Below are 13,914 nucleotides of genomic sequence, written 5' to 3'. Positions count from 1 at the left end.
GGGGAGAGGCAAAGGAGTCTCATAAAAAGCTTTATGTAACCTGCAGACAGTCAAGTTCAGTCAGAGACTGTACTTCAAAACACCAAACTGCAATAGTCCTCTGAAAACACACACACACTGACACACAGATACACACATCTTTGTTAGCTCATGCAGTAAGACTGTCTGATATTTCACATTCATTCTTTACTTTTGACCTTATCTGTAATTACAGTGCTGTATAATATGCAGGGAGCCTTGTAAATTTCATCACTGTCATTGTGTGCAGGCCTCTGGAGCTGATATTACACCATGAAGGGACAAAGTCAGAACAACACTAGGCAGGTTGAGGACAACCTTAAAGCTCCCATATAGTCTAAAGGTAGATGTCCATGTGTTTTTTGATTATAAAGCAGGTCTAGGTTCTATATTAATACTGTGAAAGTATCAAAGCCTCAGTCCACAGAGAAATGCACACAGCCTGTATTCAGACACTGAGCCTTAAAACCAGCCGTCAGGACTTCTGGAACTTTATGATGTCACAACAAAGCAGTCACTGCTCTCAGCCACGCCCCAAGCCCCGCCCACCTGGACCCACCATGCAAGTGTGCAGGATTTGATCAAGGCACATGAAAAATGAAAATGAAAGGCAGATGGATGACATTATTCTTGGCAGGTTGAGGCAAAGTTTACAGCTTTATCTCAGAGTGACACCCTCCTGCATTACACTGATGTATTTTCCTGAAACAAAGATAACAACAGAAACACATTCACGAAATGTGCTCTTAACCAGAGGTGGCTGCTAAGTTAATCTTCAGTTTGAATTATGACCTAAAATAACTTTTTAGTCGAGCACCGACTTTAAGCAGCAGGCTGATCAACTTGCCCTCATGGACACGACGTACACATGACATCCTGTTTTTATGGTCAACACGGCAGTGTTGCAAGTCCAAACACTGTTAATAGTTGACTGACAGGACTTCAAACACAACTGCAACTCATATAAAGACACGCAAACGCACACACAGTCACTCATATGACGCCTGATCTGCAGGATGACCAACCTGTGGCAGCTGAGGAAGCTCTAACCACAGACTGTTGTGAAATCCTCTTTTTCCTCCATTGTTTTCAGTAACGGATGGACTGGGTGATGCTGCAGCATCATGCATTTAGATGAAGTATTTTTTAATGAACAAGAATAATGACACATCTGAGACTTTATCTACAGCCTTTAAAAGAGAAACGATGCTCAGTGGGTCATGGGTTTAATCTGCATCAGTGGATGCTGCCTAATAGTCTTTGGAAGGGATCAAAGTGGGCCAAGGACGGCTCCACTCAGACTCAACCCTGAACTTATAGGCTTATACTGAAGATACTGTATCAGACAGGAGGCTTCTGCCAGGCTAAAACTGGGCACTGGCACCAAACATTTGCCAAATTACAACTCGAACATTGTGGCAGAAACTGTGTCAGGATGTGACACAGTTTCAGTCAGGAATCAGGTCTCAAAAACATGAGGTGGTAACAGGAGAAGGGAGAAGGTTCCTTCCTTTATATGATGGGATAAAGTCGCCTGTATCAAACAGTTTAACAGTTGCAATTAAGAATATCTGAAAACCAGTTAGTAAGTGTGCAGAAGAGTTAAAGTGCACGGCTGAAAGTGATGGAGTAATGGTTCAAATTTCCAGTTGCTGCTACTTGAATACAAACACGATCAAACCAACAGGAAACAAGAACAAAGACATCGAGAAACATCAACTACTGTATGAGCCTGAGCGGCTACTTGAGTCCATCTGATTGGATGGAAAAGTTTGGGAACCTCTGGTTTAGGGATGGTTTCCTGTAGCGTTTTACAGCTTGGCACTCCCAACAACGTGATAAAAAATGCACTTTAATAGAATAAACATTAACCTTCAGGGAAGGTGCAGACTTCTAAAAAACAATGTGCTGTGGGAAACAGTAATAAATGTGATAAAAGATGGAAATGAGCTCAAATTTGTGTTGTTATCTTATAAAAACAGATGATAAAGCGCTTTCGCCCACACAAAAAAGTGTTTTAAACTGTGTCCTGTTTCATATCGTGACTCAGCAGGTACAGCAGGTGCCTCAGGTCATCAAGGAGCACTACTATGAATCAGTACGGCTGCTTCTACTAAACAACAACCAAACTGGTGTTGAGAGAACAGGAAAGTGAGCCGAGAACAGGCAGGAAGTGACATACAATGGAGGACGGAGAACCAGGATGACGGGAGGAGAAGAAGGGGATGGAGGGGTGAGGAGGAGAAAACAGAGGGGGTGAGGCTGGACACCAAGAGGAAGGAAATCTAGACGGGGAGAATGTGGAAAAGGACGGATTTGGACTCACGTGTACATGAGGACAGGAAAGACAACACAGGATTTCACAGAGATGACATTTAATAAAAATAAACCAAAGCTTTAGACTGAACTGACTCTACTCCAGCACTGTGGCTTGAGATTGGATTAGATCACTTGATTGATCGATTGACTTTGCCTTTAACACTGTTTCAGTGGCTCTTCCACCCTGAGCAACAACAAGGAATGAATATTCATATAATAATTTCTGACATAAAATTGATCACATTTAAGGACATCTTCTTTATATTCTTCAGTCTGGTAAAACATCACAAACGTAACTTGAAGCCACAACATTTATGCCTTGCCTGACATTTCCATTATCTTTTTTTTGTTTTTTTTTATTAATTATTAATCAGATAAGGGTTGAATGCAACAAAGAAATGTCAATAAAGAACAAAAAAATTAAAAAATAAATATCACAAGTTCCCAGAGCCAATGGTGACATTTTAATATCTTGTTTTGTCTAAAAATCAAAAGATATTCAGTTTATCATCATAGAAAAACATTCATTTTTCAAGCAAAGATGGTGAATAAGCCTCTAAAATGAGAAGACAACTTCCTTTTATTATTTATGTGCTTTTTATTATTGTAAACTAAATACTTTGGTGTATTTTTGACTTTTGGTCAAACAAAACAAGAGATCTGAAGATGTGTAATTCAAGTCAAAGAATATCAGTCTTTGGTTGAGCTGGTCATAACCTGCACAACCAGTGAAGAGGGGTCATTAGAGGTCATTATGTAGACATTGATTCTTTAAAAGGGGTCAAAGGGCAAAAATAAACATGAGATGAAAAATACTAAAAAAAAAAAAAAACATAGAAAGTTCTGACTAAGGATAAAAAACAGATTCAGTTTACAGGTAAGAAATGTTCAAAGTCTGGAAAATGAGGTGTGTCCAGTCTGCAGAAACAATAAGCCGGTGATATCACAGAGTAAGTTACTGAGAGAGAGGCGGAGATAAGATCTGTATCTGACTCCCACTCTGGCAGTCGGTCCGTCTATCAGTTGCCCTTGGAGATAAAACCCATAAGGTACTTTTTCCCACAGCAGCAGATAAGGAAGTTAAAATCTAAGCTCAACAGTAGAGAATGACCTCACTTTAAAGTGAGCTGGGATTCCACAGAAAATTCCCATAACAAAAAAAACAAAAAAACACTACATGCAGTGATAAGGTAATCAAGTGGCACACAGACCGGTCTGACCGGAGACATGAAATGTTTGCAATGCATCTAAAAATAATGGAGACAAAAACACCTTGACAGGGCTGCAGGGGCGTGGTCAGGTGAAAATACTGCACTGTAAATCTATCAGCGGTGGGAGTGAAGGGGCAGCAGGGTGGGAAGGGTGCGTCAACAAACAACCTCCAGTTACCACACACTGTCCTGTACACTGATGTCAATTCATGCTGAAAGGCAAACACAGCCTGCACTTCGTTTCTTTAACTGACGGGCCAGAGGAACAGGACAGTTTCTGTCAACACACTTCACTGTATGACTTGTGAGGAAATACCACTTCCTTTTTTTTTTTTTTTTGAAAGATTGACACACGCACAAAGAGACAAGTTCTTCTAATGAATCAGTGACACGGCGGTGAGGGGCAGACGTTAATGCTGTCATGTTACACTGCTGCTGAAATCATAAGCTGAGTTATAGGCTGCAAATATTTTGGTTGCAATATGGATCATGATTTCAGGTGGAATAATTATTTTTGCATTTGATTTTCACTGAAAAAATATATAAAAATGAAGATGATGTGATTTTTGTTGGCTCCTGTACCGAACAAGCATTTCCATTTACATCTGGAGAATATGATTTATAGGCCGGAGCATCTCTGTAACATCACAATTCTTTATCTATGGTCTGTTGTGATTCATTTTACCCAAAAAATCTCAATTTCGATTAAATTTTCAGCCTTAAAAAAAACTTCCAAACTAGTAATTTCTCACATATGAGAAGGTGTTCAGTGCTGCCTTTTGGTAAAAAGGTAAAATAAAGAAAAAGAAATACTATCTATCTTTCCATGCTGTTGAATGTTTACGGTTTTAAACCTGTATTACCTGATCTGAGGCATTCAGACTATGACTTGAGAAATAAAACTGCAGAATTTTCCTTGATGGACAACCTTCCTACCTGCATCAAACTATTTTTACACAACTACTCAGATTACAAGTATACAGTCACATGTTTAACTGGATCTGAAGACAACGTGGCCTAAAGAATAAAAAACCATGTTTCTCATTGAATCACAAGTTCTTGAAAATTTGGACCCGGTTCAAAGCCCGAGATCCAAGAACAGCTCTTACTCCCTACGTATTAACTTATTTATGGTCAGCTAACACTGGAGAGTGAGGAACCAACTGCTGACCTGCTGACGTCCATCCATTACAGACACAACACAACCACTGTCAGAGCGAAATACATGAACCGTTCTCAAAGTGTGCGACCGTGGTGTTGTGTGACGTACAGCCAACACAAACAGGGACCGTTCATGATAACACTGTTTGAACAAATATCTTAATCAACTGACAGAACAGATGCAGTTTCATTTCTGTAGATCGACTTAATCATTAACCAACTTATCGTTTTAGTTCTCCTTTGAGTCTGGACCCATGTGGGGTCACTTGACGGTGAAAACCTGATTCAGGATTAATGAAACCATAGAACCAAGTAGTAAGAAGTACTCCATGCAGAAACTCCACAAACCGCAAGTTTCTTTCTGCATTTACGTGGTTTATTTTCGATCCTGTTTAAAATAATGCTGTGTGAATGCGTTTCATTATGATTAAAAACAAGATTAATTGAGGTCAGTGGGCGTGTCCCCCCGCTGCAATATGGCCGTCACGTCTGAAAGATGGTGAATATGCCACACAGTAAGCTTACAGTCTGTGAGGATGATTTGAATTGAAGATGAGCTGCTTTGGCAGTCCAGTGTGTGTGTGTGTGTGTGTGTGTGTGTGTCCTGGGGGTTGGGTGGGATTACAGACCCACTGGTCAGCGTGACATTTCCCGACAGAAACTCCATTCACACGCTGGAAAGGTGGAGAGGGCGAGAGGGGGCGAGAATGTGAGTGTGTCTGTGTGTGTTTGCGTGTGTGTGTGTGTGTGTGTGTTGATGGGGAGTGGGTATAAACCCTGCCTCAGTCTAGAGATAAATCCTCTTCTGGCCAGACTGTTACATCTCATTTCCCGGTCTGACCGTCCACCCTTCAGTCCTGGTCTCTGTTTGTCCTCCCTGTTTAAACTGCAGCTTATTAAACTCCACTTTCTCATACAGACCACAGCCTGGTCGCTTGATTAAGAATCATGAATGGCCTGGTTGTGTAAGTGCTACTGCTGCTACTGCTTGTACTGTTGCTGCAAGTATACAGAGCACTAACTTCCGTATTTTCTAATCTATAAAAACACACATGAATGCACCATTCTGCACAGCCAATTTGCACTTTCTATGGAAAACATTTGAAAATTTATGTGTGGGAAAATCTGCAATGCCCAAATCAACTCTGCAGTATATAATGGGAAATATTCCCATTGTTTCCACTACTGCTGCTATAATAAGGTGACTGGCAGAAAAACATGTTTGTAACTGAACAAAGTATTGTGTTTAACTTTGATAAACTAAATTTGCTAAAAGTAGGTCAATAATAATGGCCAAAGTTATCTTATCAGAGATACTGTATGAGTATTGGTTTATATTGCAGTCAATAAGTAACAAGAAATTTGCTGTACAGAAATGGCAAATATTTATTTAAGGTAAATTATATGCAGTTATATATTGTGTACACTATAAAACAGACAATTTAATAATAATAAAGATAATAATCAACAGGTAATGACATTCACTATATCCTGCAGCCCACTGGTGTTTGCTGACACAACAATTTCAGTTTAATTTAAAGTATTCTGCAAGTTTTACTACAGTTACCTCATTCTCAAACTTCCTATCCTCAGCCCACTCCAGTATTTTAGGTAATCTATTACTGCCTCCATTCAAGTACAGCTCGATGGTAAACATAGATGCGCATCAACTCTCACAATGAGCTTCTATTTTTCCGATACAGAACCAGTAATTTCATACAATGCTCCCACACATTTTTCCCCAAAGGACACGTCCCCTGTCTAGTTGTAATTACTGCTGGCATGTGGGAAACCACCAGGCTGCTTCTAGTGTCCCATTTCAGGTCCGGAGCCACAGTTTAAGACACCGCAGGTCACAACCTCTCTTGCAGCACTGTATGGGCCATATTGTGCATCCACACACACAGACAAACACACACTGCCATGAGGAATGAGGACCTGTGTTAACAGCCTGTCATGGAAATGTGAAGGGTCATGCATTGTTGCAGAATATCCAAGAGACCCCGATCTCTCTCTCTCACACACACACACACACATAAAGTGGGCAGAGAAGAAGAATAGCTCAATTCTGTTACAGTATGCTGAGTCTTGAAAGCGTGGCACAAAACAGCTGTGTTTGCAAGGCTGTCTGAGAGACTGAGTGTGTGTGAATGCATCTGTGTGAGTGAGAGCCACTTGAAGACTGTAGCAGGCCAGCATTTACTCAAGGACCTGAAGAGTGACCTAATTTTTTGAGTTCCAGACATGATAAAGCCAAACGTCTTTGAGTTTGGTTCAATCCAATGTTCAGTCTAGGCCTAATTCTCACAGTCTGCAGGCAAGGAAAGACGTCACAAACAAATTTAAATCAAAGTTGGAATGCATAATTTCATTTAAGCTTGTTTTAACTATGGGTGGGGGCCAAAATGGGCCACAAGGTAGGGGTTGGGGTGGGCTCATCTGGTCTGCTGCTCACAGTCTCCTACTACTGTATTTAAATTTTTTTATTCTGTGTTTAATTCAGGGGCCCATCTATGTGCAAATAAGTACAAGCACTTTAAATTTTAAATGACTCAGTTCCCTTCCTTTTTAAGACTTCCATAACTGATCTGCAACAGAGGGGAACTCGACCCTTACTGTCAAATGAAATGTAGGCTAAACCCAACAACTGTCAAAAGGGGATTAAGCCATAGACTCAGGCTGGTTGTGTTTTTGTTATGCAAATATCCCTATAACTTGTTCCAACACTTGCAAAACAACATTCGCAATTCTGTCGATTTAATATTTCCTTGTTCAAAAGCATGCCGATACCAAAAACAGACAGTATAACTTTATAAATTAAAAACATCTTAAGGGTTTTGTGGTAAATTCGGCATGGAGAACAATCTAAAAAATTATAAGTTTTACTACTGGTTCTGCCTCTTCCACGGTGTATATTGCTGGGCGGAGATAACAGGGCACAACAGGTGAACCAACTCAAAAAGTGATCATTTAATTTAAATAAGTGCAGCTTTTTCATTCTGAATATATGCCGAACTCAAGAACGACTACTCCATAATTGCAAATGGGCTTCAATCAATTTTTTAGTACATATGTTCTTTTGCTAGCAATTTATTGAGTATTGATTTGACAGATTGCTGAATGGAGTTCTCAGCGACGCCCCCTCTAAATGAGACAGCGGGACTTTAGAGTTGGTTTACCCAGCAGTTACCTGTGTACACAACACAAACAGCTCACAGGGCTGATTCCACACAGTGTTCATCGTGTTTACCTTGCTTTCTGTGACTTTGCCGGAAGGTTTTTTGAAGAAAGAGGTCCTGGCCGTGAAAAAATACTCTTCGGAGTCCTCCTCCAAACTACTGTAACCACTGCTCATCGTGCTATTCCACGTCATTTGCGGGGAAAACCTCTCGACCGCATCAAAACACCCCCAAAAACTGAACAGTTGTTAGCTTGAAATTAGCTCCAACCTCCGCCTTCACAGTGCGGGAAGGTTTCCTGTTTCAATCCGCTCGACCGTCTCCCAATCCCGTCAAACACTCGCTTTACTCCACTCAGACGCGTTCAAGAGTTAACTGGGAGTTGTTACAGACGAAGCTGAGAGTAATTCGCCAATTTTTAGAGACAGAAAACGGAAAAAAGCCCCGTGTGAAACTCCACTTTACCGACGCCGGTCCCGTTACACCGCTGAATGTATGGTTTAACTTATCTGACAGCCAGCTACAGTAAGACCCCGCCCACTACGAGCACCAAACCCAGCCAACCAATCACCGGTCTGATGGTTGGAAAAGGTCACGCCCAGTACAACTCGACAGCCAATCAGGGCTTTGATGGCCAGTTCGAGTGGAGCTGAACATATTTAATGCTGCAGATGATAAATCACTCGTCTGTCCACACTGTCCATATATGTGTGCACTACGAATATGAATTCAATGGTGAATAAAAAAAACAATTTCTCATAATAACCACTTCAATTTTTTGGGGGGTTGAGCCAAACCTGCACCATATTCTAACACACATAAACTGTGATGTCATGAGTAGTGATGACATCATAGAAGGTTGCTCTGAACACGGATGACCAGTGATGATGATGTCAGCTGCACAGCACATTCAAAACTCAGCTTGAAAAACACACCACGACAAGAATATAAATGACCCGCAGCGGCCTCCAGCAGCTTAAATGGTGAATAAACAAAAAACAAAAAAACAATTTCTCATAATAACCACTGACATCATAGTTTATGTAACACACAAACCAAAAAAAATAGGAAGGTGATTTGTTTTGTTTTTTCTGGCAAATTTTCAATTTGCAAAAACAAATTAATCTTTCATTTCAATGATATATATAATGCATAAATAAACCAATTATACACAAAAATAAAATAAAATGTCTGGACTTACATAATTTTTTTTTCTGGCAAATTCAAAATGAATTTGCAAAAACAAATTAAACTTGCATTTCAATTATATTCATAATGCATAAATAAAGAAATTATACAAAAAAAATGTCTGTGGTATATAAATATGGTAAATAACCTGACCAATCTCTAATTTAGGTCCCCTTACTGGCTGTTTTCAAGGCTTTCCACTCTATCACATGGTCTTCATTAGCAGATGAAGCTGTCTACATGTCAAGTAAGTGGACCTTGAGTTTTGATCATAAAATCTAACCTATTATGAAATAACAATATAAAATCTATCCTTTCACCAGCTTCAAAAGAGTGCTGCATCTCTGCGTGTTTCCCTTCGTACTCAAGCACAGAGGAGATCCAAGCTTGCAGTTTTTACCCTCTGTCCTCATTTGAAGGGCCCAGAGGCAAAATGAGAGCTTCCCTTCTCCTCACTCATGGGGCCATGGAGTCACCCTCAAACACAGTACATTCAAAGCTAAGCTTGAAAAACACACCATGACAAGAACATAAATTACCCACAGCGGCCTTCAGCAGCTTAAATGGTGAATAAAAAAACAAACAAAAATAAAATGATCATAATAACCAGTTACATTTCACACATGCATCAGGGTTGCATATTTGTTGGAGGTTGAGCAAACCTGCACCATATTTTAACACTCACATAAACTGATGTCATGAATAGTGATGTCATCAGTGACATCATAGTGATGTCATGAATAGTGATGTCACTGATGACATCACTATTCATGACATCACAATGGTATGGACCAGCCTGATCTCCCCAAGTCCTGCCCTGTTCTGCCACCCCCTTCCCCCCACCCCCTACCGTCCCTTACACTCTAGTATTCCCCTTCTCTTTCCCTTTTATTCCTTCTAGGCTTGCATATGTGGGTTTTCTCCGGGTGCTCTGGTTTCCCCACACAAACCAAAAAAAATTGGAAAGTGATTAGTTTCGTTTTTTCTGGCAAATTTTCAATTTGCAAAAACAAATTAAACTTTCATTTCAATTATATATATAATGCATAAATAAACCAATTATACAAAAAAATAAAATAAAATGTCTGAAAAATACTTCAGGGAAGCGGAAAGGAAGGCAAGGGACTGCATTCAGAGTCCACAGTGTGAGAAACAGCCCACCAGGTCCAAAGGGACCAGTGAGTCTCACCTGAGGCCAACCTGCCTCAGGTGAGACTCACTCTTCTGTCGTCAGGTGCTCGGCCTCCTTGGAGAAGTCTCTGCGCTTGGCTATCGCTGAGAGCTGACGTTCCCTAATCTGTTGCTGGACGGTCTCTGCATGACGCAATGCCTTCTGCCGTTGCTTCTCCTCCATCTCTTTCTGTTTGATGATAGCCTCCTGCTGCGCTTTCAGCACCCTCTCATACTCGGCCTTCTTCCGGCCAGCCTCCAGGGACAGAAAGTGCTCTTTGCAGCGAACCTGCTCCAGGCGAGCCGCCCTAAGCACCGCATCGTCGTGGGCTTTCTTTACAGCCAGCTCTTTCTGTTTTCTCCTCCACTCTCTGTCCCCACCCCCTACCCTCCCTTACACTCTAGTATTCCCCTTCTCTTTCCCTTTTATTCCTTCTAGGCTTGCATATGTGGGTTTTCTCCGGGTGCTCTGGTTTCCCCACACAAACCAAAAAAAATTGGAAGGTGATTTGTTTTGTTTTTTCTGGCAAATTTTCAATTTGCAAAAACAAATTAAACTTTCATTTCAATTATATATATAATGCATAAATAAACCAATTATACACAAAAATAAAATAAAATGTCTGGACTTACATAATTTTTTTTTTCTGGCAAATTTAAAATGAATTTGTAAAAACAAATTAAACTTTAATTTCAATTATATTCATAATGCATAAATAAACAAATAAACAAATAACAAATAAACATGGTAAATAACCTGACCAATCTCTAATTTAGGTCCCCTTACTGGCTGTTTTCAAGGCTTTCCACTCTATCACATGGTCTTCATTAGCAGATGAAGCTGTCTACATGTCAAGTAAGTGGACCTTGAGTTTTGATCATAAAATCTAACCTATTATGAAATAACAATATAAAATCTATCCTTTCACCAGCTTCAAAAGAGTGCTGCATCTCTGCGTGTTTCCCTTCGTACGAAAGCACAGAGGAGATCCAAGCTTGCAGTTTTTACCCTCTGTCCTCATTTGAAGGGCCCAGAGGCAAAATGAGAGCTTCCCTTCTCCTCACTCATGGGGCCATGGAGTCACCCTCAAACACAGTACATTCAAAGCTAAGCTTGAAAAACACACCACGACAAGAATATAAGTTACCCGCATTCCTAGAATAAATGTCAGAGGTCAGCTAGAGAGCAGCGGCCTTCAGCAGCTCAGAGAGATTTAACCCTGTTTTCAGTAATAACCTGAAACACAGACATTTTGGAGATGCAACAAATAAGCAGTCTTACCTCGATCAACAGGCAACAAACTAAGGCTAGCTTTCCAAGTTTTCTCCTCTGCAACATGTTTTTCCTGCCCCAGCCAGCATCAAGTAAACTAAAAATACAGACACCAAAGGCATTTAATAGCTACTGCTGCTGCTGGACTGACGCATTTTGTATGTGTGTGTGTGTGTGTGTGTGTGTGTGTTTTTAATTGCTAAGGCCAACGTACGAACCCCTCGCGCTGGGTGGAAACAACCTCACTGGCAGCTGCCTTTTCAGTCATTTTAAATGTCTTAATGGTCAATGGAGCTTCGTCTGTTTGTAGTTCGTAGTTGGTAACGCTTCAATTTCACCTTATTAGCAAACATTGTCCCAGTAGCTACACACAGCAATGCTAAAATTAAAACAATGTGATTTTTTTCATGCTCATAACAGCCTTTACCTGTAGTGAATGTTTTGATGAGCCCAAAGCCAAAGCACCCCAGCTTGTACTGGGGTAATTATCTTTTTTTCCCCTTCCTTTTTGAACATGATTACTCTGAGAAAATTAGCTTGAGCCCCCAAGGTGTTTGCTAATAGTCAGTTTGTTTTGTGCCCAGTCCCTACAAATGTTTGCTCTGCCTCTAATTCACTCAGTGAACCTGAGAAGAGGCCTCAGGCAAGAAGCTCCACCACCATCCGTCCAATTTTCCTCTGCAAATAATCCTACTCCTGACTCAATTGTAAAAATAGAAACATAAAAAGAATGTAAAAACAATACTAGTACATTAATAACCACAATGTTTTATATACTATGGGTATAAATCTGTTTATCTGAATGTTTTTGGGCTCTTGCAAATGTTTGCTCTGGACAATGGGAGGCTCAGGACAAAATCAGCCAAACCCAAATGAGAAGTCTTCAAGTGGTGTGGTTGGGTCTTACCATAAGGCATAGTTCTCGTGTAGCAATGCAGCCAGAGTATGAACCTTTCACCGAAAGACAAGACTGGCCTTCTGTGGCAGGAAAAACTGAGTAATAAAATGTATTATTGTGTTTGACCAGAAAAGGTTTTGTTGGTCAAAACTGATATTTTTGGATTGAAGCAAATGTTGTGCAAACACTCAGTGTTGACATTTTCGGCTTTTAGTGAAATATCTCAACAGCTATTGAATGGACTGTTGTGAAATTTGATGCACACATTTATGTTCCCCTCAGCATGAACTGCAATCACTTTGGTGACACCCTGATTTTTATCTAATGCCATCATCAGATCGAAATTAAAACTTATCTAATACTTTGGTTTTATGACTAAATACCTGCAGAACTATTGATATTCCCTTCAGCCTTGGAGGTACCATGTGTTTACTGCTAATTAGCAAATGTTAAATTAACATGCTAAATTAAGATAGTGAGCATGGTAAAGTGTTAGCATGCTCGTGTTGGTATTTAGCTCAAAGCATTGCTAAGAAGGCAGAGCTGCTAGCATGGCTGTAGCTTCTTAGTCTGGTTCTGCTATATCTGTCATGTACATGTGCACACAATAAATCAAATATTAAACATTAAAAATAAAAAACAGTCTGTTAAACCCCATTAAGGCTAAATTTCCAGTTAAGATTATGAAACAAGACAATTCAACTTCATTTTGTCCTTTTCAGACTTCAGATTTTTAAGTTTTGCTATTGCTACATAGCCAACGTTAGCATTAACAGCTGTTTACTTATCAGTTTTGGCAAAGACTTCAGCCGTCACCGTGTTTACAATACAAGAGGTTATAATATGGCTTCTGAGGGCAGACTGGGCGCTACAGAGACTCAGTATCAGACAGTGAAGAGACAATTAGACCAGGCCGGAGCTAGCTGGTTAGCAGGCCAGACTGATAAGTATGCTAACACTAGCTATGTAGCAATAGCAAGACTTACACCGTTAGCTGCATTTTTACTCACATTAATGTCAACAAAACCTGCTTGCAGTACTAAAGTACTGCAGTTAATTTAATAAAGAAATACCCAGAAGCCTTTTTTTTACAATGTGTTTCTTATGTGGTTTAATATTGGTGTCTCCAAATCCAGAAATGTAGCTTTAGGGCCAGTATGCTGTCGTCACACAGCATCATTAAACATAGAACAGAATCAAAAACATACTGAAAGCTTTTTATACAGTATGTTCAGTCAGGCGGCAACCTGACCCACTGCTGAGTTTATGTGGTGGTAAACTGGATCAGAGTTTTACTCATCTTTTCAGTGGGTGGTGGAGCCAACAGCTGGAAGCTATTACTGCGTACAGGGATGATTAAAAGTGTAAGTACCTTCTGTTTTCAGCTGCTCCTGGGACAGCACACAGAATTAATGATTTTTAACATTATACGTTGGTATAACAGCCCACCCAGCTGCAGGAAAAAAAAAAAAAAATCAGCAAAGCAGGTTCAGCTGC

General features: G+C 40.2%; 2 protein-coding genes across 3 annotated transcripts in view; both read right to left on the bottom strand.

The window, feature by feature from the left end:
• dgki (diacylglycerol kinase, iota) overlaps positions 1-13,914 on the bottom strand; it is a 225,496-nt gene that overhangs the window by 103,814 nt on the left and 107,768 nt on the right. The window lies entirely within an intron of this gene.
• rassf3 (Ras association domain family member 3) overlaps positions 1-13,914 on the bottom strand; it is a 74,732-nt gene that overhangs the window by 31,613 nt on the left and 29,205 nt on the right. Inside the window, exon 1 of one of the 2 annotated variants that reach the window (XM_071502126.1) lies at positions 7,960-8,399. The exons of the other annotated variant lie outside the window; for it this stretch is intronic. Coding sequence (XP_071358227.1) covers positions 7,960-8,082 — 123 coding nt within the window. The 5' untranslated portion in view covers positions 8,083-8,399. Of the gene's footprint in view, positions 1-7,959; positions 8,400-13,914 lie in introns of those variants that run through there. 2 annotated transcript variants of the gene reach the window in all.

Source organism: Trachinotus anak, unplaced genomic scaffold (assembly GCF_046630095.1).
Source record: "Trachinotus anak isolate AG129_WGS33_773 ecotype Australia unplaced genomic scaffold, CSIRO_AGI_Tana_v1 ptg000018l, whole genome shotgun sequence".
Lineage (NCBI taxonomy): Eukaryota > Metazoa > Chordata > Actinopteri > Carangiformes > Carangidae > Trachinotus > Trachinotus anak.
The sequence above is the reverse complement of the archived record's forward strand: the minus strand, read 5'-3'. Positions and strand labels throughout refer to the sequence as shown.